The sequence below is a fragment of the Bos javanicus genome, chromosome 10 (genome assembly GCF_032452875.1).
Source record: "Bos javanicus breed banteng chromosome 10, ARS-OSU_banteng_1.0, whole genome shotgun sequence".
Taxonomy (NCBI): Eukaryota; Metazoa; Chordata; class Mammalia; order Artiodactyla; family Bovidae; genus Bos; species Bos javanicus.
The window spans coordinates 75,232,712-75,257,857 of record NC_083877.1 but is presented as its reverse complement, the minus strand read 5'-3'; the positions used below and the strand labels follow the sequence as shown (position 1 = coordinate 75,257,857).

At 39.7% G+C, this 25,146-nt stretch overlaps 1 protein-coding gene across 3 annotated transcripts in view; it reads left to right on the top strand.

Moving 5' to 3' along the window:
* PPP2R5E (protein phosphatase 2 regulatory subunit B'epsilon) overlaps window positions 1-25,146 on the top strand; it is a 160,293-nt gene that overhangs the window by 70,364 nt on the left and 64,783 nt on the right. For 2 of the 3 annotated variants that reach the window (XM_061429077.1, XM_061429076.1), the window contains exon 3: window positions 14,603-14,799. In XM_061429077.1, coding sequence (XP_061285061.1) covers window positions 14,603-14,799 — 197 coding nt within the window. Of the gene's footprint in view, window positions 1-1,467; window positions 1,862-14,602; window positions 14,800-25,146 lie in introns of those variants that run through there. The other variant, XM_061429078.1, reaches the window with a different exon arrangement.

Sequence of the window (25,146 nt, the reverse complement as noted above, 5' to 3'; positions counted from 1 at the left end):
TGCCCTTAAAGTGCTGTACTCAATATGCCAGCAAATTTGGAAAACTCAGCAGTGGCCACAGGACTGGAAAAGGTCAGTTTTCATTCCAATCTCAAAGACAGGCAATGCCAAAGAATGTTTGGCACAATTGCACTCATTTCACATGCCGGCAAGGTTATGCTCAAAATTCTCCAAGCTAGGCTTCAATAGTACGTGAACTGAGAAATTCCAGATGTTCAAGCTGGATTTAAAAAAGGCAGAGGAACCAGAGATCAAATTGCCAGCATTTGTTGGATCATAGGAAAAGCAACAGAATTTCAGAAAAGCATCTACTTGTGGTTCATTGACTATGATAAAGCCTTTGACTGTGTGGATCACAACAAACTGTGGAAAATTCTTAAAGAGATGGGGATACCAGATGGAAACACTGTACCTGCCTCCTGAGAAAGCCGTGTGCAGGTCAAGAAATAACAGAACTGAACATGGAGCAATGGACTGGTTTAAAATTGGGAAAGGAGTACATCAAGGCTGTATATTGTTAGCCTGCTTATTTAACTTCTGTGCAGAGTACATCAGTGTGAAATGCCGGGCTGGATGAATCACAGTCTAGCATCAAAATTGCCAGGAGAAATATCAACAACTTCAGATATACAGATGATACTACCCTAGTGACAGAAAACAAAGAGGAACTAAAGAGCCTCTTGATGAAGGTGAAAGAAGAGAGTGAAAAAGCTGGCTTGAAATACAGCATTCAGAAAACAAAGATCATGGCGTCTGGTTCCATTACTTCATGGCAAATAGAGGGGTAAACAATGCAAACCATGATGGACTTTATTTTCTTGGGCTCCAAAATCACTGCGGCCGGTGACTGCAGCCATGAAATTAAAAGACGCTTGCTTCTTGGAATAAAAGCTATGACAAACTGAGACATCGCTTTGCCGAGAAAGGTCTTTCTAGAAATGCTATGGTTTTTTCCCAGTAGTCATGTATAGATATAAGAGTGGGACCATGAGGAAGGCTGAGCACTGAGGAATTGATGCTTTTGAGCTGTGGTGCTGGAGAAGACTTCTTGAGTCCCTTGGACAGCAAGGAGATCAAACCACTCAATCCTAAGGAAATCAACCCTGAATATTCATTGGAAGGACTGATGTTGAAGCTGAAGCACCAAAACTTTGGCCACCTGGTGTGAAGAACTGACTCATTTGAAAAGACCCTGATGCTAGGAAAGATTGAAGGCAGGAGGAGAAGGGGACAGCAGAGGATAAGATGGTTGGATGACATCATCAACTCGATGGACATGAGTTTGAGCAACCTCCGGGAGATGGTGAAGGATAGGGAAGCCTGGTGAGCTGCAGTCCATGGGGTTGCAGAGTCAGACACAACTTAGCACCAGAACAACAATAAATACTCTTAAGGGATTTCCCTAGTGGCTCAGTGGTAAAGAATCCACCTGCCAAAGCAGGAGATGCAAGGAGATGTTGATTCGATCTCTGGGTGGGAAAGATCTGGAGAAGGAAATGGCAACCTGCTCCAGTATTTTTGCCTGGGGGAATCCCATGGGCAGAGGAGTCTGGTGGGCTACATGCTGTGGGTTTGCAAAAGAGTTGGACATGACTTAGTGACTAAACAATAACAACTATTATGCCCTCATTCCTGAGGAAATCGATGGACTGAGTCTCACCTCTGATTCTCTGGCTAGGAAGTGGCAGGTACAGGCTTGGAATCCAGCAGTCTGATTTTGTAGTCCATTGCCTTAACTGTCACCCAAACTGACAAACTGGCAAACTTCTCCAAACTGACAAGCGACAAACAGTGGAGTCTGCTTAGAGCCCAGACCCCTGACTTCAGAGCGTGGAACCTGCAGCATAATCTCAGCCATCTGGTATATTGAATGTAGAAAGTTTCCGCTTGTGCTGAAGGAAATCAGCTTAATGTGAAATTGTAAACATCTATGTAATGTTCCTTCAGAATTATAACTGACAGACTTTTGAGATAGTAGACTTAAGTGTCCAGTTTAGTGTTTATCACTCTTATTAACGCCAGATCTTATGTCTCACATTTGGTCTGATTCCTTAAGTGGAAGATACAATCATAGAATATGTTTCCTAAAAGTCGTTTTTAGTATAACTGAAGAGAAAATATTTGTACTACCCAGTGACGTTAGCTAAGCCCTAGAGTACTGAATCAGAGAAGGCAATGGCACCCCACTCCAGTACTCTTGCCTGGAAAATCCCATGGATGGAGGAGCCTGGTAGGCTGTAGTCCATGGGGTCGCTGAGTCGGACATGACTGAGCCACTTCCCTTTAACTTTTCACTTTCATGTATTGGAGAAGGCAATGGCAACCCACTCCAGTGTTCTTGCTTGGAGAATCCCAGGGACAGGGGAGCCTGGTGGGCTGCCGTCTCTGGGGTTGCACAGAGTCGGACACGACTGAAGCGACTTAGCTTAGCAGTAGCAGAGTACTGCATTGGTTGTAGAATGCTGAATTAGATTCAGTAAAAATACTTGTGCTTAGAGTTGCATCATTAGCATGCTTATCTTTAGGTGTCAGTGACTCTTCCTACCTTTGGTGACAGATTTTTGTGGCCAGGAAGTCAGTAGCAAAGAAGGGAGTTATGTTGTAAATATCCTCGTTCTAGTTGGTGTATCTTACTGTTCAGTGCTTTAAAATGTTTCTCTGCTCTGAAGCTGTTAAGCTTGCCAGATTAATTCTGTGTCTTTACAAAATCTTTGTATTACTGTTTTCTAAGTTTCCATTTTGGAATCATGCACTCACAGTTGTATTTATACATACAAATGAACATGATACATGAATACATACATGTAAATTCCTGTCTATTGTTTTATACTTGACTACTGTCTTTATACATAATAGGAAATAAGGTTTCAAAATTGACTTCATTTTTCTCAGTATGGTGTTTATATATCTATATGGGCTTTGCATTTATCTTCAATTTCTATTCATTAAGTAATATCCTTTGTATGAAGTATAGGCACATTCCACAGTTAGTGAGGTGTACTACATGCCATTGCTGGATTTTATTGTCCAGATTATGACTTTAATTATACATATACACTCTTTATTACTCTTGGGATTAGAGGTCATTTCACTGTACTCAGTCCTGTGTCACTCTCGGGAGCTTAAGGTCTCATATTTAAAACTCCCAGCCGAGGTTCAGAAATAGCATCTCTAAGCCGGCATTGCAACATTGGATTGATTCTTTTTTTTTTATTTAAAAATTTTTTTTTTTTAAGTTTAATGATATCTTTAGTGTCAGCTGTAAGTTGTGAAATAGAGGTAGTGGTGGTTAAATAGCAGACATGGGCTTAATTGATATTAATGTGATGTCTATATATTTAATTTGTTTTTAACTTCATATCATATTCCCACTGATGTTAATCCTCAAAACAAATGGAAAGTAGATAGGCCATTTTTTATCCCTTGTAGAAGTAATCCCTAGGGAAGAGGTGGGGGTGGTGGTGGTGGTGGTGGTGCTCAATTAACTGAATACTTGAAGTAATGCATTTTTTTTTTCTTTTGGTGGGGGAGGGTCAGCTGAAGGGCTGAGTGCTTGTTGAAAAAAGCTATAATCCCATTAATTTATTTCTTACTTTATAATCATGAAATAAGTGAAAATAATCTTTTAGAAGATTTTTGTTGCTCATATATTTGAACTTGGCTGAAATTTGGGCATCAACAGTGCTGACTCTTTAACATATCCCGGAAATTTGTTCTATTAGTTACTTTTTATCAGATTATGATTTTCATGATTTACTCCTTGTCTTAAAATCCAAATGTAGAAAAGACAAATTATCGTTATCTTAGGGGTTTAAAGAAATGGCCTTTATTTAATTGAAGTTTGATATTATTAGAATAAATTTTCAAAAATTAATGTTTCTGAAAACACTTGAGAATGTATTTTGTATATGTTTTTAAAATACTAATGAAGATGTGCTAAAAAAGCAAATGTAAGCCTTTCTATACAGAAAATAGTTTTAATAGGATTTTATATATCAAATTTATTCGATACTGTATGCTGTAGATATGATGTTTGTGAAGTAAATGGTAACTTTTTGAAAGTGCTTTTGGAAAGGACTGAACAGCCTACAGAACACCTAATTCATTTACTTCTCTCTCCACCCTGTGCAATACATTTTACAGATAAGGAGACTAATGCTCAGAAAGTAAGTGGCTTGTCCAGTGTCTATTATTAAACTGTAAAAGTGTGATTCCACTTCAGAACTGGAAGCCTTGTGTGCATGCTCAGTTTTGTCTGACTCTTTGTGACCCCATGGACTGTGGCCCACCAGGCTCCTCTGTCCATGGGATTCTCCAGGCAGGGATACTGGAGTGGGTTGCCGTTCCCTACTCCAGGGACTGGAGGCAAGGCCAGAGTCCTTACTGTGTTTTTCAAGGCCCGCCATGATCTCCTGCAGCCCATCACCCCACTTTGCACTCAGGCTCCAGCCTTGTTTGCCTCTTTGCTGATACTCAGATTCATCTGCACACTCTGCTGCCATGGTCCCCTGGATTTATTATCCCTCTGCTTAGGCACTTGCCCCTCAGATACTCTCTGATTACCTCATCTTCAAGAATTTGCTCAAAATTCATCTTCCAGGTAGCTCAGACGGTAAAGAATCTGCCTGCAATGTGCAAGACCTGGGTTCAATACCTGGGTTGGAAAGATCTCTTGGAGGAGAGCATGGCAGCCCACTGTAGTATTCTTGCCTGGAGAATCCCATGGACAGAGGAGTCTCAGTTAAGTTGCTCAGTTGTGTCCAACTCTTTGTGACCCCATGGGCTGCAGCATGCCAGGCTTCCCTGTCCATCGGAAAAATCTCCCTGTCCTTTGGAGAGTCCAAACTCCAGGAGCTTGCTCAAACTCACGTCCATCGAGTCAGTGATGCTATCCAACTATCTCATCCTCTGTGTCTCCTTCTCCTGCCTTCAATCTTTCCCAGCATCAGGGTCTTTTCCAGTGAGTCAGTTCTTTGCATCAGGTGGCCAAAGTATTGGAGCTTCACATCAGTCCTTCCAAGGAATATTCAGGATTGATTTCCTTTAGGATTGAATGGTTTGATCTCCTTACCATCCAAGGGACTCTCAAGTGTTCTCCAATACCACAGTTCAAGAGCATCAATTCTTCAGTGCTCAGCTTTCTTTATGGTCCAGCTGTCACATCCATACATGACTACTGGAAAAATCCACGCCTGGTGGGCTACAGTCCATGGGGTAGCAAAGGGTTGGACATGACTGAGCGACTAAGCACAGCAGACAGCATCTTCCAGATAAACATTCCACTTAAAATCATACTCTCCAACCCAACAGGCCTCATCCCCCTTGTCCTATATATTCTGCCTGCCTCCAGCATATACCATACAACGTGTTTATTATTTTCAGTTGCAGTTTTTTTGTCTCCTCCTGCTAGTATGTAAAGCTCTGTGAGAGAAGGGATTTTTGTCACTTTTCCTCCTTGTGATATCCCTGTGTTTGGACCTCAATGAGTGTTCAGTGAATATTAGGTGAGTGAATGCCCTTTGCACCAGATCTCCCACTTTTCATTTATTAATGAAAAACTTGACAAAATTACTAGATTTATGTTTGCTATGAAGGGCATTCCAAATAATACTACTTCATTAATTTCATGCATTCATCTTCATTTCAAATATTTTTTTCTGTTGTATTTTCCTCTCATCTGTGAAGATGAACCATTCTGTTTGATTTTAAAAGTCAACCAGTTTTGTTTTTTTTTTGAAGAAAGTGTTAGAAAGTGAGACATAATCTTTTCAGATAGTAATAGGGGCAGGTGGTTCAAAGAACTTAAGTCTTTGTCAAATAAGCCACACTTTTTTTTTTAACATTCATAAATATTGTGTCATTAAAAACCAACCTAGTTTTAAAATTTTATTTATGTCTAGTTTTCTTGAGATATATATAATATTGTGTAAGTTTAATGTGTACGGTATGTTGATTTTCTACACTTACATTTTGCAAAGTGATTACTACCGTGGTGTTAGCTAACACCTCATCTGATCACATAATTACCATTTCTTTTTTGTGGTGAGAACATTTAAGATCTGTTCTTTTAGCAACTTTCAAGTATATAATATAGCTTTATTTAGTGTTACATCATGCTGTACTTCAGATCCTCAAAACCTGTTTATAACTAGAAGTTAATACTTTTTGACCATTATCTCTCCATTTCCTCCACCATTCTAGTTTCTGTTTCTTTGAGTTTGACTTTTTTAGATTTCACATATAAGTGGTAACCTCCAATATGTCTTTTTCTGTCTGACTTGTTCCATCTTAGTTTTAAAATTTGCATTTTGTGACTTGGTGTTACTAAAATATTAGGAAATAATTTATTCTATTAAATATATTAAACTTTTTCGTCTTCAGTATAATTTTTTTCTAGAGGAATAAAGCTGTAGTTTACCATTGAAGGTAGAGGGAAATAAGATTCGGTTTATAAAGTCAACCTGCATTTATTATGTACCTAATGGCAAGCCACTCCAGTACTCTTGCCTAGAAAATCCTATGGATGGAGGAGCCTGGTAGGCTGGAGTCCATGGGGTCACTACGAGTCGGACACGACTGAGCGACTTCACTTTCACTTTTCACTGTCATGCATTGGAGAAGGAAATGGCAACCCACTCCAGTGTTCTTGGCTGCCGTCTATGGGGTCCCACAGAGTTGGACATGACTGAAGTGACTTAGCAGCAGCAGCAACCATGTTCCAGAAACTTCTTCTGGGGGGCATTAAAAGAGGAACAAGACACATGATTCATTGACTTGAAAAAAAAAAAGTGGTCCTAATGTAATGTGGCAAGTCCTTGAATGGAGTTATATATATAAAGTTTTACGGGGGATTTTTATGTTATGGGATTTCAGGACTTCATGGCTGCTATAAAGTGAGATACTCCTATACTCATGCAGGGTGTATGATTATCTTCTCAGCGTTTACAACCATCTAAATACAATTGAAATTAGTACTGTTATTACAGCTGAGACTGTTATCCACGCTACTAGAGAAATGTTGGAACAAAGAAGTGATGTGGCCCAGAGGTTCCCAAATGCAGACGACCAGTGGAAGAGTTGTTGCTGGTACTGGGCAAAATGAAAAAACAAGTAGAGGGGAAAGCAGATGGAGAGAGAATACATGACTGTGTGTGTGTGTGTGTGTGCTCACACGTGTGCAGGTGTGTGTGCATGTGTGTACGTGTGTGTGGAGAATTGCCACCCTCCTTTTTGAGGAAGGGTTATTTTTTATTCTAAGTTTGAGCTTTCTCTTCTTTTTCTATCCTTAAAGGTCCTTTCATTTTAGGAAATTATAGTGGAAATAAGTGATATCTAGTTATTATTTTAGTGTCTTTTCCTGAAATAAAAGAAAGTCAACCTCTTCTTTTTAATAATTTTACTGCTAAAATCTTAGAGGGAGCCGCTGTCAGGGATACTTTAGAACATTCTATAATTCTTGCAGCTCTTATTTTATTTTTTTGACATAGCCCAGCATGCTTCAGGAATTCCTTTTATTGAAAAAGCCTTGGTTCCTATTTTCCTAGTCTCATCTCTGCAGATGGTAATGGACTGATAGTAGAGAGACTGTGTTAGTCAGAGGCTGTGGTGGCTATCCTGTGAATAAGTTTGGTGGCAGAAATGTAATCTACATCTGTAACTAGGAATTTTTAAATGTTTTATTTTTCTTGTCCTGACAAGTTACAGTGCATGAGAAGGTCAAGCATGAGGGAGAACTGTGAAAAATTGGAAACATATTTATTAGAAGTTTTGTATGTGTGGGTGCATGTGTGTGTTTCCCATTTATTCTGATTAGAACACAGTGTTGAAACAATATGATAACTCTGAATCCTATGGTTTTGGTGCTGAGGCCACTTTTCTGCATTAGTGGTGACCTTTGGGTATTGCTTATAAACTGGCATGTACATATTTGTCAGCTTTGGGGAAAGGATAACTGGAGAGATCCATGAAAGAGTAATAACACATGTTGATTGTCCAAATTAGGAAGAATAATTAATATATTATTATTTAAAACTGTATCCACCTACCATTGTTCACTTATGTTAAAGTTTTAAAATGTGTAAATACTTGTAGAAAAGTGTATCAGATTTTCCTTTACTTTTAGATACTTTTCTTAAACAAATAAGCAGTCATAATAGTTTACCCATTGCTCCAGTGGTGGTGGTGGTGATAGTAGTGAGTTGCTTTTCTTTATCCCAGTCATCGTCATCGTCATTGCTATTGGTATGTGCGCTGGATTAAGACTATCTGGGTTTGGATACTAGCTACAACCCTTAATAGTGGGTGATGTTGGGCAGGTGACTTAGCTGTCTAGGCTCTATTTTTTGTTTTTGTTTTTTCATCTGAAAACCTGGACTATTAATAGTGGCCACTCATAAGATATTCTAGGGATTAAATAGGATAATGTGTGTCAAGAGCTTAGTACAGTGCTTTGCAGTAGTAAATGTTCCTTATCATTGTCATCATTCTTTTAACCTTAAAATATCAGTACTGGTCTTAACTGCCTTTCAGTTTGTTTAATATTTAACACCTTGGTCTTCTTTTGATACTATTTTTTATTGGTGTAGTAGTTCTATGCGACACATTTTTGAATCTAAAAAAAAGTGTGTGCTAATAATCAGCAAAGTGTTTTTGACCTTCCTAATAGATTGTGAAGAGTTCTGAAAGCAGCCACCTCTACATTCACATATTTATAGCCAGGGCCAAGAAGGAATACTTTCACTGTTGTAGGTGTTGCCAGGGACCTTCCTTTGCTTGAAAACCAAAAGTTTTCACTGTTAGCTTTAAATAAACTGAGGGCAAATTTCAAAGGTGAAGGAGATGAAAGAAGGATTTTAAAGTGATTACTTTAAAAACAGTGGTCTTCGGCTGTGGTCACACATTGAAATCACACGAGACACTTTTATAAAATACAAATCCCTTGTAGTGGAAGCATCATCAACAATAAACGTTTTTGGAGTCCCTACTTGGAACACAGTAATAAAGTAATTGGGATGGTCAGATACTTAATACTTATTTTAGCTCACGTCAGTTTCTTATTTGCTTATTTATATGAGACTGTCTTGTGTCACCAACATGGTATGCTTGGGTTCAGTTTATAGGACACGAAGCCTAATTTTATTATTTGGTTCATTATAAGAATTTATAGTGGTCTTATTTTGATGAAATATTGTTGGCTATATCTGATACTTAAAAAAAAAGTATCAAAAGCAGTTCCTAATAGAAGCATAGTTCCATGAATAAAATAGGATTCTTTTTAGGTTTGTTTTTGAAGTAGGTATGACAAAAGTGGGGGCTTCCCTGATGGCTCAGTAGTAAAGAATCTGCCTGCAGTTCAGGAGACCTGGGTTTGATCCCTGGTTTGGGAAGAAACCTGGAGAAGGAAATGGCTACCCACTCCAGTATTCTTTCCTGAAATACCCACGGACAGAGGAACCTGGCGAGCTACAGTTCATGCAGTCGCAAAGAGTTGGACATGACTGAGAGACTAACAGTTACTTTAGGTATCTTACCACATCTGCCAACATACCACACTTCAGTCTTCAGCGCTCAGGCAAGCTCTTCTCAGTGCTGTGAGACTAGTTTTCTATAAGTATATTCTCATATACCCATACAGATACAGTTCTGTGACTTTGTTGAAGTTTTGAAGGGTGACTTGTAAGGGACTGATAGCATACTTGGATGGGGGTGTGTTTGCCTTAGGGAAAGTTCTAAAGGAGGAGGTAGAGGATCAGAGACCATATTGACATGCTGAGTACTATTTTTGTTGTTGTTTGAATTGGGGAAATGGATGTAAAAGGGCTAAAGGAGTAATAGCTCAGGGTGTTTTCAGGTGAAAAGCATTGTTAATTTAGAATTTTTTTCCCCAGATCTTTTGAATGGATATAACTGATTATAAATATTATTCATTAGGATCTCAAACAGTGTTACTGCTTAACTTCTAGTACAAACATGACCATTTTATGGAAATATTTATCTACATACATTTAAACAGCTTATGTGTAAATGCATTATCAGCCCACATCTCTTATTTTATTTTTTTCTAAAAACCAATCTGCTTTCTTCCTGTGATATTGTGGCTAATGAATTTAATGATGTGGGCTTTCTTTATTTACTCGGTTGGCATATTTATTTGCAAGTTGCAGTGATTTTCAACAATTTCGTTTAACTGGCATCCGAGTACCAAACCCAAAGGACATTGAGCTCATGTTTCATTTCTTCTGCCTTTGCTGTTTTCTTCTTTGCAAAGTCCAAAATTGAGTCAGGCCCTCAGAGAAGATGGGCTGATATTGGGTCCATGATTCTGTGTCCCAGACTTTAGAAGGGGTGGAATACTGGAAGCTCTTGATTAGGGAGGAAAGAGTGTTCTTCCAGTAATAAACAAGTAATAAACATCCATCCCTTGAAATCATAATGAGGGTGAGTGGGGTGTGTGTGTGTCTGTATGCATGTGTTACATGTATAACTAAGTGTGTGTAACACCCATTGACTATTCTTTAGATATAAGGAGAATCTTTGGCTCTTAAGCTGAACTTGCATCCTTTCTCTACTGTTGAATTCTGTGCCTGTTTTCCCAATACTTTGGGGCTTGTAAATTTTAAAATTCTTTGGGTATGAACACCTTGGAGGTGAGAGTAATCATTTCAACTTACTAATGAAAATTGATAGGAGGATGCTGAGAGATGGTGATAGAAAAAAGCATGTGTGAGAAAATGACTCATGCTGAAAGGGAAGGACAAGGACACTACAGTTAGAAATGCAGGTGTCAAAGAAGATCGACCGTTTGGTCATTATCCTCTTGGGTGAGGAACATATTCTGGAAATCAGCTTAAATTCTAAGAGTTGTTCCAGAAGAGTGGAATCTGACCTTATGAAATTTATCAAGCTAAGATCATTAGATCAGTTAACTCTTCCCTTCAAACAGATACTAACATTGGATGGATGGGTGGTTGTGCTAATGACCTTCATGGCATTATATAACTGCTTACTGATTCTTCATTATTTATGGTTATGATTTTATGGAATCCCTCTCCTGGGGGGAGGGACGGTCTGTGCAGGACTGAAGAGAGACGGCACAAGCCTCCACTGCCGGGGTGCTTTGGGACTCTGCAATGACCCTTAGTTTTTCTAGTTTACATTTATTTTGAAATGTCTATAATTTTTTTTTCTTCATCTAAGTTACTGAATGTTTCGATTCTTAGGTGGCTTGGATTTGGGAGGTGGGTAGTTTTGAGTTGTTAAAATCTAGTGTTACTGCATGTGGCCAAAATGTACTGCTTGTCTGATTTCTTCTTTTTGTCATTTATGGGATTTTCTTTATGGCCTAGTACCTGATCCTTTTTTTACACATGTTTCTTTAAAAAAGAATATTTGCATCTGCCTCTGGGACTGGTTCTGTAGACATTAAACTTACATCTCTGGGACCGTCTGCCCTACTCAGTGTTTCATCTCTGATCCTGCCCGGTCCTGCCTGTTCACATTCTACTTTTATATCCCGCTGGAACTAGGGAAGATGAGGGCAAGCGGGGTGGGAGCAGCACAGCCATGTGGGGCAGTCTGAGGGCCAAACGAAGAGCCCTGTGCTTGGACTGTTGTGAGTTAAGGGCATCCTTCGGCACAAATGAAAACACAGTTTTTAAATATTGTTATAATGGGATTGGTTCTTTGAGGACACCATTCCCCTTTTTTCTTTGTCTTGACTCTCCTTTTTTCCCTTCAGTCTTGATTATTTAAGTTCTTAAATTTAGGGGAAGGAGGTTATTTTAGAGGAATTTAGTCTGTGATAAAGGATAAAACATAGCTTGTTGCTGTATGTATTAATCTCTGGGAAATGGGCTGGAGGGTTCAGCATCATACTTTATATTGAGGGCATGTTGGAAATTAGTTGGTTGTTTTCTTTCTGTGTTCTTCCTCTTTTCTCTTTGTGCATACCTCTCTGTGGAATATGGTATTATTCCCGCATTTCATTGAGTTTGATTGTTGCACAGAGGGAAGAGTTCAGGCTCTCGAGTCAGTTAGCTTGAGTTTGAGTCCTTTCTCCGTTGCTTATTAGCTCTAAGACTCTGCGAAGGTCACTGGATCTCTTTGTGTCTTGGTTTTCTCATCTCTTAAGTGGGAAATAGTACCTATTGCATAGGGTTGTTGTTGGGACTATGTGAGATATAAAATATGTAAAATGCTTAGAATATTATCCAGTACTTGTATCCAATAGTGGTTAATAAATGTGAGCTGTTATCATTATTGGGCAGTTGAATAGCCTGTTTCACATTTGTCTTTGACATTATAGCAATTTAGATTAAAAGAGAATAAATTTCAGTTGTTTAAAATTAAGAAAGAGGACTAAATGTTAACTGCCTGCATTTTTTTAAATAGCTAAATTTGAATTATTTGAGTATCATTGCACTGACCACAAAGAATAATCATTGTTAAATGATGATTTGCTTTTTGGAGGAAAAAACTGTCATTTATACATGCTTTTATAATTCATATGTGCTGAGTTAAGGAGTTCTCCTTGTACATGGCCTGGTTTTTAAGCTTTATCAAAATTACTGTATCAAGAATAGGATTCATTAAAATTTGTCCTGAAGACTTTAATACATTAATAAGCCTTTTCTTGTTCTCTGTGCAGCGTCAAAACTCCTCTTCCACTTTGAGGTGTGGGATCTGATTTAGAACTTAGAAGATTTCAGTAATTAACCACGATGGTTATGTTCATTTAATTAGCCATGGGTTAAGGATATAGAGTCATGTTGATAAGCAGCCTTGTCTAGTTTTTGTTTGTTTATATAAACACCTGAAGGAGATAGCAATTAAAGAGAATGCTTGGTTTGTCTAATTTAGTCCTTATAAAGCTTAGATGTTTTGAAAGTGATTAAATTTAGGGGAATAGAATAAGACATCTCATGGCTTAATTCAAATTCTTTGACGTTACTAAGTCAATATGTTAGACTTTTGGGGGGACTTTGGGGGGTGGTGGTGAGAGGGGCAACTGGTTGAGAATACTTTCTAAATACATAACTTGTTATTGCTGAGAATAGCAGTGGTGCTATATACCTTTTAAAATGATCAGCTATTTCTTGTTCCCTTACATCTGGTAGAGAAATGTGATACTTTCAGATACCGTTATGCTTCACCTAAAGTTGACATCAGTTTTGAGGGGAATGATCCATGAGGTCCTGGGTACATGGGCTGGCACTTGGGTTGTGGGTTGTGAGGAGGAGAGGGGGAATGGAGAGGAGGAACCAAGTGGATCCTGTGACTAGCAGTCTATCCCTGTCCACCCTCTGCTGGGGCTGCTGGTGACTGTGCAAGATGGGTGCTGTTAGTCTTTGAATCAGGAGGCCCGTGCTGCAAGGCCATTGTAGTGCATTTCCTGGGAGATTGGCAGCTGAGGATGGTTGCAAGTGACTGGACAAACATTGTTCGAGTCCTTCTTGAATCGTACAGAGGAAAGATGGGAGTGTGGTTAGAGACTCGGGTGCTGTGCCTAGCTTCACAACTCATTCGTTGTGGAACCTCCATGATTGTCTCTAATTTTCTTTGTGAAAAATGGAGAATAATAATAATAATGCCACCTGCTTACCTCAGAGAGTATTCTGAGGATTATGAGTTAATCTCCTTGGATGAAGGCAGCAGAAGTTCCCTTGTCATAATATTATTGCCTTTCCAGAGAAGCTCCAGTTTGGTGGAATAAAGTAGTGGAAAGAAGATAGAAGTGGAATGAACTATTTACCATTAGTTGGTGTCTTTCAAGTCCAACTCTAGGTCAGGTTTCCATTAAGCTGGGGAATTTAGTGTAAAATTTCTACGTATTTTTTAATGACACCAAACCAAATGTCTGATCTGCTGTTTGTAGGAAAAGAACAGATGTTTATTCTGAGAACACATTAATGAACATGTTAGTGGTTTTCGCCCCTGTAAGAGAAGATGGGTCAAGAGGGAGAGCCTAGATAGAGTTTAGGTAGAGTTTGCTGCATTGTCCTGTTATGGATGTGCCCTTTTTGAGAGAGTCTATATTGCTTCATTCTTTTGATCTTTTGAGTGTCTTTGACAAGAAAGCTTCACAGATACCAAGCCAAAACAAAACAAAAAATATAAACACTCAACAACAGTTGCCTTAAATACCAAGGATGTCAGCGTGAAATTAAAATGAATCAACTGACATTTCTGCTTTGAAAATTTTCTAGTAAAATTAATTTAAACCAACAGTGAAAACGTCTGTGTCTACCTTATAATGGAACGTTTGACCTTTTTCAGTGTTTTTGGCTTAAGAGTGTAGACATTGGGATGTTTTTGGTTAAAATTTGCTTCACCTCTCTAAGGGCTCTTGGGATGTTGGTTGGTGTCTGGTGGCGGAATAGCAAATGCTGTCCATTGTGTTGGTACCCTGCAGTTTCTGAAGACAAGGTCTCTGAAGTAGTGGATGTGGTATCTCCTCCTGTCCATGTGTAACTGTTTTAAAAGAACACTGTTGTCATGTGAATTCTTATTTTTTTGAGCTTGCTTTTGAAGTTAACTTTCACAGAGAATTCCTGTTACCTAGAAATTGATGACAGACTTACACCATTTCCTTTTTTTTTCTTAGACGTTCCATCCTCAGAGCAGCCTGAACTGTTCCTAAAGAAACTTCAGCAGTGCTGTGTCATTTTTGACTTCATGGACACGCTATCTGATCTTAAAATGAAAGAATACAAGCGCTCCACTCTTAATGAACTGGTGGACTACATTACAATAAGCAGAGGCTGTTTGACAGAGCAGACTTACCCTGAAGTAGTTAGAATGGTGAGTTTCTTTTTTTCGCCGCGGACACATGTAAGCACCTTCCATAAGGACGCACAGGTGTATTTACTGCAGAGTCAGGTCACAGGAGGTCACCTCCACAAATGAGAGCCAACCTTCTGAGAGCTAAGCACAAGTAGTCGGCACAATACTAGAATTTGAAGAGCATGATTTCATGAGAATGAAATCCAGAACTTGTCACCTACAACAGTATTGGCGGAATCATTGACTTCACAATACGAAACCAGGATTGCCAGAGCGTTACTGGATTTCTGGCATTGGGAAAAGAAAAGACACAGGAGAATCAACAAAAGTTTTAGATCTGTGTTCGAAAATATACAAGCCTGTTGGATGCCTTGATTTCCCCACCCCAACCCCCATTCATTGTGGTATATTAGAAATGGCTTTAAACTTAATGAAATTGTGATATGTAGAACCTAGATAAAGCCTCTCTTGGCTTTATAAACTAATCATTCACTTTATAATCTTACAGTCAGGAGTGATGTCTTTCATTATTTTTGAACAGCTTCTTATACTTTGTGTGGTCGTTAAGAGTTATGAGAAGAAACATTATTAGTATAAGAAATTATGTTCTTATTGTATCAATAATTATATTAGTTTTTCAAAAGCTGAGCCAAAATACAGTCTGCTGTTAGATTTTTGTGAGAGGGTTGCCTTCCTTGGCCTCCTAGAAGATCTTGGGTCTAGAGAGCACACGCTATTTGGAGGTGGTGGCACGGGTCTACTAACTCCTGAAATGATGCTGAAGAGATCTAAGGGGCTCAGTGCATCATGGGAAGCCCACTGGGGATCTGGCTCACCCTCTGTGTACTGCTGAAATGTCCTTAGTCTTTTTGTGTAACTTGTAGCACTCAGATTCAACAAATGCAGAAGAGAGACATCTGTGATGGAGTAGTTTTGGTTAAAAATGAATAGTTTTCTGATTTGGGAAAGGACCTGAATTATCACAACTTGAGAAACTATCACACATATATGAAGGTCATTTCAAAACAGTGTCCAGTATAGTCCTCAGATTCACATTGGAGTGTCTATTGCGTTTACTAATTTACAGGAATGTAAAACAGTGTTTTGTACATTAACTGTTTACATGTTTACATTGTGGCTCTTGAGCTGTGGTTCTCAACCAGGGGTGATTTTCCCTGCCAGGGCACTTTGACGTTGGAGACATTTTTGGGAGCTGCAATTAGGGTTGAGAGGGGGGTGCTACCAGCATCTAAGGGGTAGAGGCCAAGAATGCTGTTAAACCTCCTAAAATGCACAGGACAGCCCCTGTAACAAAGAATTATCTGGCCTCAAATGTCAGTAATGCCACTGGTGAGAAACCTTGGCTCTAGAGTTTACCTGTTCTCTAGCCCTCTTACCCTGATACCTAGGATTTTCTTTAGTCCATCTGCTTCTTCAGAGCATAGTCCCTTGGTTTTAACCTACCTGTGTTCTCAGCCAACAGAGTTATCCATTGTTTATAATGTTCTTCTGCATCTTTCCATGGATAGTCTGTGAATATTGAAGCATATCCAAGCCTATTATCTTTTGTAAACACACAAATGGTAACATACTATACACACTCTCTGTATCTTGCTGTCTTCGCTTACATAAGTACATACAAATCTGCCTCATTCATTTTTTTGTATTTAAAAAATTTCTTTTTAAATTTTATTTTATTTTTTAACTTTACAATATTGTATTGGTTTTGCCATATCCTCATTCATTTTTATAGCTGCATTTCATTGTGTGGATGTGCCATAATGTATTTAACCATAACCGCATGAATATCTTTGTATGCATATCGTTTGCCCTTGTTTGAGAACAGCTATGTATTTGTGGATTTGTTTTCTAGTAGCCTGTCTTGTCCCCTCTTCCTGGACCTTTGTGAATTCCCTGGCCCCCTGCCTCTAATTCTAGTCGTTCCCCCCCCGCCTCCCCCCCCCCCCACCCCCCGGCCCCCTGCCCTTGCTTTCAAGAGCTGGCTTAAAGTGCTACCACTGGTTCCTGAAAAGTCCAGTGTTTTCTCCTTTCTTCAGTTCTACCACTTCTTGACAACCCAGCCTTTAGAATTTGTTCACTGGCTGCTCTTTAATCCTTTCAAACATTTATTTGATTTTTCTCTTTAGATTATAAGTACTTCTAGGGGTCCCTGGCCTCTGGGCCACAGACTGGTACCTCCTGTCAGATCAGTGGCAGCATTAGATTAGAAATAAAGTGCACAATAAATGTAATGTAATTGAATCATCTTGAAACACTTCCCCCCCGCCCTCTAGTCCATGGAAAAATAGTTTTCCATGAAACTGGTCCCTAGCCATAAAGACTGGGGATTGCTGAGTACTCCTAAGCAGGAACTATGTCAGGAACATCCCTGTGACCTCTGTAATATCCTAGTCCAGGCCTACCTGGAGATTGTCAAATGAGTGAATGAAAGCGTATTCCCTCTTAAAATATGGGCATTTCATGCTGTCAAATTACGATGAAGATACTGGATTTATTGGGTTATATCCAGTTTTAAACCCAGTATGTGGCATAATTCAAAAATTAATTCATTCCTGTGAATCATCTTGGTCCTAAAGCAGCTTGAGTCTCAAAGGAGAGACCATATTCTCTTCTCTTTTACCATCCATCCGTGCCTCTCCCCTCCACCGGCCACAACTCTCAAACGTCAACAAAAAAAATGACTCCTGTCATTTGCTTCTGAATATATACCTTAAAATGTACTTAAGTCCTGTTTTAGGAAGTATTGCATCTGTAGCATGCCTGCTATTCTAGGACATTAGATAATTGACTTTCTAGATGATAGTTTAGGGTTCTTGGAGGTGTAATTTATTTTTCACATCTTGTGATTTGTGAAATTGCTACTAATTTTACATGATTCTTAGATAGTCTGGGATTTACAGAGAAGGAAGTAGTATGGTACAGTAGAAAGAGAAAGGGCTTTGAAACCCCACAAACTTGGGTTCAAATGCCAGCTCTTGGCATACTTTCTTGCTCCATCACCTTGGACTAAGCCCTCCATCTCTAATGTCCTCGGTTTACATGAGGTTCCAAGAGGTGGGTAGGATGGAGGGAAGAGTGGCTACAGTCCCTCCCACCCTGCTCCATAAATAGTCCACTAAGGAAAATTGTTATGCTTTGTTTGTACATCAAGGTTCTCACCACCTCAGATACACATACAATCTAGTAAACAGGGATTTAGGGATTTAAGAAGGGTTGGAACTAAGTCCCTCCTTATCCTTTATTCCCTTCCATTTTGCCACCTGTGAGCCCCTTGTATGTAGAAATCCTGGTGCTGTTACTGCTTATTTTTGTCATCTGTATTATACCTGCCTTTTGGTTATTTTGTGAGGATTGGAGATGACAATGTGAAGCTCTTGGTATAATCCCTAAAGGGCTTCCCCAGAGGCTCAGTGGTAAAGGATCTGCGTCCACTCTAGGAGATGGGGTTTCGTCCCTGGATTGGAAAGATCCCTGGAGAAGGACATGGTAACCCACTCCAGTATTCTTGCCTGGGAAATCCCATGGACAGAGGAGCCTGGTGGGCTGCAGTCCGTGGGGTCGCAAAGAGTCAAACATGACTTATTGACTGAACAACAACGATAGTCCCTAACACATGGCAAGCGTTTAGTCAATAATACTATTAGTATACTTGGAGGATTTCATTATTAGGTACTTGACTTTATAATCATTGGAGGAGCTCAGAGTTCCTGTTTGCTCTATTGGCTAGATGTGTTATATCCCACTGTCTCTGGTCCTCAGATTCTCTAATTCCAGTCCTGCCTGTTGAATAGTCACTGTCCCCACCTGTTCCTCTTTCTTATTATTGTAAAATGAAATTGCTTCAGTAGGATTAATGAAAGAAATGGTGGTACTTTTAATGAAATATCAGTGAAGTTGATAGCCAAGTTTTACAAACGAGTATGACTGATGACTTAAGATAGCATGTTCTGTTGTCAGCATTATTCCCAAACCCTGATGGGACTGTTCTGAGAGCTGCTGTTCCTGTTAGGGTAAGAAAAGAGTGGCAGATGCAAGTAATCGAGGAGTTGGGGAACCCATTTCTGACATTTAAATAAAGTCTAGATACCACCTACAGACTGTTAGAATTAAGAAAGAAAAATGACTCTTTATGTGTAAACAAAATAAAACAATGTAGCATGTAACTCACCTTCGGGTAATGGAATAGCCCCAGATAAAGCAGAAGCCACTGTCCTCATTTCTTATCTTCCACTTAACTACTGTGAGACTTGGCTAAGCTCCATTAAGCCCATTTCTCCCCTTGTAAATGAAGGGAGTTGGTGGTGGTCTCTCATGTCCGTCCAGCTTCAAAAACTACCACCACATTTTAAGAAATTTAGAATAGGTCCTGCCATCCTTAAAGTTTACCGAATATTGTCCAAAGTAGTTGCTTCTATTCTGTCAGTGGTTTCTTCCATGTGTTTCTTTCTCATGGGGTCATATCTGATGGAAAAACGAGAACCAGGACTGTTAGTTCCTTAGGCTTTGGCACATACTGCCTTGTATCATTTCAAGTGTCAGGCTTCTGTCCTTGAGGCAGTGTTTTTACATTTATGCTCATGGTTTTTTTTTTTTTTTCTGGTTCTGTTGCCATGCATCCATTTGAGAAATTTCTTAGCATTTCTAACTCTCTCAAAGGGCTGGACATGACTTGCCCACTGAACAATAAGTAATCTTGGGTTAATTTTTTTATCCAGACTTAAACTCAGTCTTTTATACTCTTTATATTCACACATCTTCCTTTTCAAAACCATCTCTGGGAAATAGTTCAAATATGAGAGGAAATCTTACGGGTGAAGGCATTATTTTAATTAGCCCCAGGTAATATTTGTTGAGTGATTTAGAGCCACACCTTTACATTTTGATGATTAAAAAAAGACAGGGCCCTGCTCTGTCAAAGTCTGGTAGAAAGGGCACCCATGTGAGCAAATAATATGTCATCCACGTATTAATAGAAGTTTGTAGAAGGCAACAAAGGAGCAGAGAGAAAGGGGGAAGGTAGGAAGGTCAGGAATGGCTTTACAAAGTGAGGAAAGCCTGACTCCAGTGGTTGAAATGAAAAAGAGAATTACATGATACAAAGGCATTCCCAAACTACGTGATATAATCAGAGGAACACAAGCAGTACTGTGTTGTTGTAGCATTGTGTGTGTGGGAGGTGGGGAGTGAGAAGAGGCGAATGGTGGCAGTTGAAGATGTAGGTGTGGACCAGAAGGACCTGAAAGAACCTCTGGGTTATCTACAGACAGTAGGTCACCATTGAAAAGTTATGAACAGGGGAGTGATAACGGTCAGTTTTGTATTGTAGTGGCAATGGGCCAGGTAGATTGGAGTGAAGGCAGAGAAGAATTGATTAGGGGCTTGTTGTATTAGAGAAATTTTAGAGGTCCTGAACCAAGGACAGGGTGGAAGTAGAGAAGGGGAGGAAAGTTCAGTTTAGTTGCTCAGTCGTCTCTGACTCTGCAACCCCATGGACTGCAGCATGCCAGGCCTCCCTGTCTATCACCAATTCCCGGAGTTTAGTAAAACTCATGTCCATTGAGTCGGTGATCCATCCATCCATCTCATCCTCTGTTGTCCTCTTCTCCTCCCGTCTTCAATTTTTCCCAACATCATGGTCTTTTCAAATGAGTCAGTTCTTCGCATCAGGTGGCCAAAGTATTGGAGTTTCAGCTTCAACATCAGTCGTTCCAATGAATATTCAGGACTGATTTCCTTTAGGATGGACTGGTTTGATCTCCTTGCAGTCCAAGGGACTCTTTAAGAGTCTTCTCCAACAGCACAGTTCAAAAGCATCAATTCTTCGGCACTCAGCTTTCTTTATAGTCCAGCTCTCACATCTATACATAACTACTGGAAAAACCATAGCCTTAATTAGACGGACCTTTGTTGACAAAGTAATACTTTTTAATGTGCTGTATAGGTTGGTCATAACTTTTCTTCCAAGGAGCAAACGTCTTTTAATTTCAAGGCTGCAGTCACCATCTGCAGTGATTTTGGAGCCCCCCAAAATAGTCTGTCAGTGTTTCCACTGTTTCCCCATCTATTTGCCATGAAGTGATGGGACCGGATGCCGTGATCTTAGTTTTCTGAATTTTGAGCTTTAAGCCAACTTTTTCACTCTCCTCTTTCACTTTCATCAAGAAAGGAAGGAAAGGACGGCATTAAAAACTCAAAATGGTTCCAGTGGTTAATAATCTGCCTTCCAATGCTGAAGACACGGGTTTGATCCATGGTTGGGGAACTGAGATCTCGCATGCTGCAGGGCAGCTAAGCCCATGCACTGCGACTAGCGAGCCTGTGTGCTGCAACTATAGAAGCCCACCCGCTGCTGCAACGACCGAGCCCGTGTGCTGTAGAACCTGTTCTCCACAATAGAAGTCCTGTGCTGCAGTGAAGCCCCAGTGCAGGTGCCCACCACCCTCATTAGGAGGTAAAACTGAAGCCACTTAGCGTTTACATTGATGTTTAGAGAGAGAGAAAGGAGTCTCGGATAGCTCTGGAAAACAGGTAGTCTATGGAGCTACTATTTGAGAAAAGTACAGCAGGATTAGCAGCAGGTTTTGGATGAAGCTGAGTTGAGTTTAGATATATTACCTTTGAGGTTATAGGAGTCCTTGATGGGAAGGTTAGAGATGGTTATTCGTAATTATCAGCATGAGCGTAGGGCAGGGGAGATAAAGAACAATGCTGGGGACCCCAGGTGATAGCAGAGAATCATTGTGCTTCACTGCAGTGGTTCAGGGGGAGCTAGTGGGTTGTATGTGAAGTGTCAGGAAGTTGAAGTGATGGCTGTGGATAATGATTACACACACAGTAGTGGAATCTTGGGTGTACTATCCTCATTAGAGTGAAAATCCTATCCCTTCTTTCCTGAGTGAAGGATGTTTTATCACATAGGTAGTTTATTGTTATTATTTTCGTATTTTCTCTCTATATCTTGGCTTTTCTTGATTTGAGTCGGCTCCACTCCTGCCTCATTTTGGTTAAATATGTATCTCAAATTATAGAATATATGATTTGCCAAAGTGAATGTAATTTTAAGATAAAATACAACATTTTCTACTGAAATCTTGCCTTGAGTCCTTTATATTGTTTCTTGTCCACACGTTTGGTTTGTTTTTCCCACTCTCAAATTACGCCCTGTCACTTAGTTATCTACGTGTTTTATCTTTTCTTTGGCTCTACTGGGTCTTCGTTGCAGCGGGTGGGCTTTCTCTAGTTGTGACCAGCAGGGACTACTCTTGTCGTGGTGCCTGGGCATCTCATTGTGGAAGCCTGTCTTGTTGGAGAGCGTGGACTCTAGGTTGCACGGCCTTCAGTTGCAGCACGTGGGCTCCTAGTTGTGACTCTTGGGCTTTAGAGCACTGGCTCAGTAGTTGTGGCGCATGGGCTTAGTTGCTCTGCAGCATGTGGTATTTCCTTGGACCACGGATTGAACCGTGTCCCCTGCCCTGGCAGGTGTATTCTTAACTACTGGACCACCAGAGAAGTCCCTGTTTTTATCTTTTATATGTTTTATGATTTAACTGGAAATCAGCGCTCTGGTTAGCCTCTTAATAGACTAAAACGGTTTTGTGGAATAATACGAAGTCCGCAATTTAAAGATCTGAGAGTCTCCCTACACAGACTCTTATGGGTGCTTTGTTAACTTCACTGCATCCTCTCTAGGCTGAAGGATGGAAGATTTCTTTTCATAAAATAACAGCCATCTGAAAGTAGCTTTGGGAATGATAACTACCGGAGGGAACATGAAATTTCCATTTTTCATTTTCCTGCATCTGATAAGGACTTTAGCTCTACATTCTGGCTGGATTTGTCTTGGAGGTGACTCTTTAGATCCAGAGGAGATTAGATCTGTATGTAGGTGTGAGCCATTGGGTGTGGTGGGATAGAGGAGGTGGGGTTGCTTACATGATTAGAAATATAAATAATGGAGGAGAATTGAGTAACATCTGGGAAAGGCATTTAGGAAGTGATGAATTTACTGGGAAATTTTTAAGGATAGGATAAGTCTAAAAGATAGGACCTAGTAAATTAGAAGGTAAATAATTCATTGGCACTTTGAATATACAGTGGTGGTGATTTAGTCACCAAGTCATGTCTGACTTTTGCGACCCCATGGACTGTAGCCCTCCAGGCTGCCCTGTGCATGGAATTCCCCAGGCAAGAATACTGGAGTGGGTTGCCGTTTCCTTCTCCATGAATATACAGCAGGTGCAGACAAATAATTGTTGACACCACTTATCATGAGGTACCTAGAATAGTCAAATTCATAGAGTCAGAAAGTAGAAGCCAGGGGGCCTGGGCATGGGGTGGGAGTGGGGAAGGGGGATGGGGAGTTAGTGTTTACTGGGGTTAGAGTTTCAGTTGAGGAATGTGAAAAACTCTGGAGATGGATGATGGTGAGAGTTGTGCAACATTGTGAATGTACTCAGTGCCACTGAAGTGTTAAATGTGGTTAAAATAGTATGTTTTGTATTATGTGTAATATAATATATATTGTGGACTTTTACCACAATTAAACATTTTTTAAAAAAGAATTTTTTGTTATTTTGTAAAGACTGTAAGGTTATGATGATGAATATTGCCAAAAGATATTTTTAGAATGAGATCAGGAAGAAATCACTGCTCAAGGTTAGGAGTAGATTGTTACCGTTTGTAATGTATCAGAGGGTAGAGAAACTGGCAGGCACTCTGTCCTGTTATTAAACTATCACTCTGTGCTGCATCTGTTAATGCTCATTTAATAATGTTGTTTGGCATGTTTGTGTGTCCATCGAATATTTTTGTGGGGGTCAGTGGACCTCTTGATGTTGAGCACAGAATTTTGTGTGTTTTGCCTGTTTTTATGGGAGAAGATCTGTAGTTTTTGATGAAATTTTGAGACATAGTCTGACTCCAGAATGGTTTAAGCTCAATTTTTACATGTGCAGTGCTCTGCTAGGTGCTGCTCCCTAAAATATAGCATGAGATTAGGGGGGAGCAGGGTCTTCCTATTTATGGCAGTAACTAAAGATGAAGATGAAATTGTTAGAATGATTTCACCAATGAAACCATCTGGGCCTGGAGTTTTCTCCACGGGAAGGTTTCTGGCAGTGAATTCATTGTTTAAAAAAATTTAGTGTATTGAAGTATAGTTGATTTATAATGCTCTGCTAATTTCTACTGTATAGCAATTATATGTATCTCTCTATATATACATCAATTATGAATATATATATACACACATTATTTTCATATTCTTTTCCATGATGGTTTATCATAGGTTATTAAATACAGCTCCCTGTGCTATACAGTAGGCCCTTGTTGCTTATCCATTCTATATAAGTTTGCATCTGCCAGTCCCAAACTCCTAATCCATCCTTCCCCCACCCCTTCAATTTTTAAAATACATATGTGACTATTCAGGTTTTTTGTTTTCTCTTGTGTCAGCTTTTGTTGGTTTTTATAATGGTTTCACAATTAAGAATTGTGTTTGAATTACTTAATCCTTAGTGGTTCTTCATAAAGGTGTGTACTAATGAAAGATGACCAGCACCTGCACACTTCCAGTGTTAGCAGTGTAATTATCTGCTGCAAATACTGTGTGAGTCAGTTAAGTCTTCACAACAACCCTGTTGTATTATATGTTATATTATTATTATATATTATTTTATAGATTATGTTAAGGAACTAGAGAGAGGTTAAGAAACCTTCCCAAAGCTACTCATCTGGGTACCTGTCAGGACTGAGAATTGAACCCAGTCTGGCTACAGAGTTCATCCTCTTGACTGCTGTGCTGTAATACTCTCCTGGGATCAGTCTTTCTAATAGGAATGGAGACTAAAATCTCTAAACTTGGACTCTTGCCTCAGTACTGTGTCGTTTTCCTTGAACCCCTCTACATAAGTAATAAGGCTTTGATGCTTTCCCTGGAACCTTTTCCTTGCTTGTTATTTTACCAAATAATAAGCTCTGGGGTTAAATGTTCATTTTTGCTTAAGGAACAGCTTCCTTTTCACTCCCTCTCCACCCCCCACCCCAAACCTCACTACCCTGTATAATAACTACGTTGCCTTTGTTATTCTCAAATTAATTTTTTTTCCCTGCCTGACTACTGCCTCCCAGTAGGCAAGAGTACATGGTCATTGGGAGTGAGGAGGTGGTCAGGAGGAAAGCTTTGTAGTTCAGAACTCTCCTCTGTTCCACCCAAACCACAGTCCTTGAGATGGTCATATCCCCTAAGTTCATGTGCTCCCTGCATGACAGTTCTCCCCCTCTCTCCTTGTTAGAAACAAGAGGGCCATATCCGCAACTAAAGGATCCTTAAATTGCTAGGTTAGC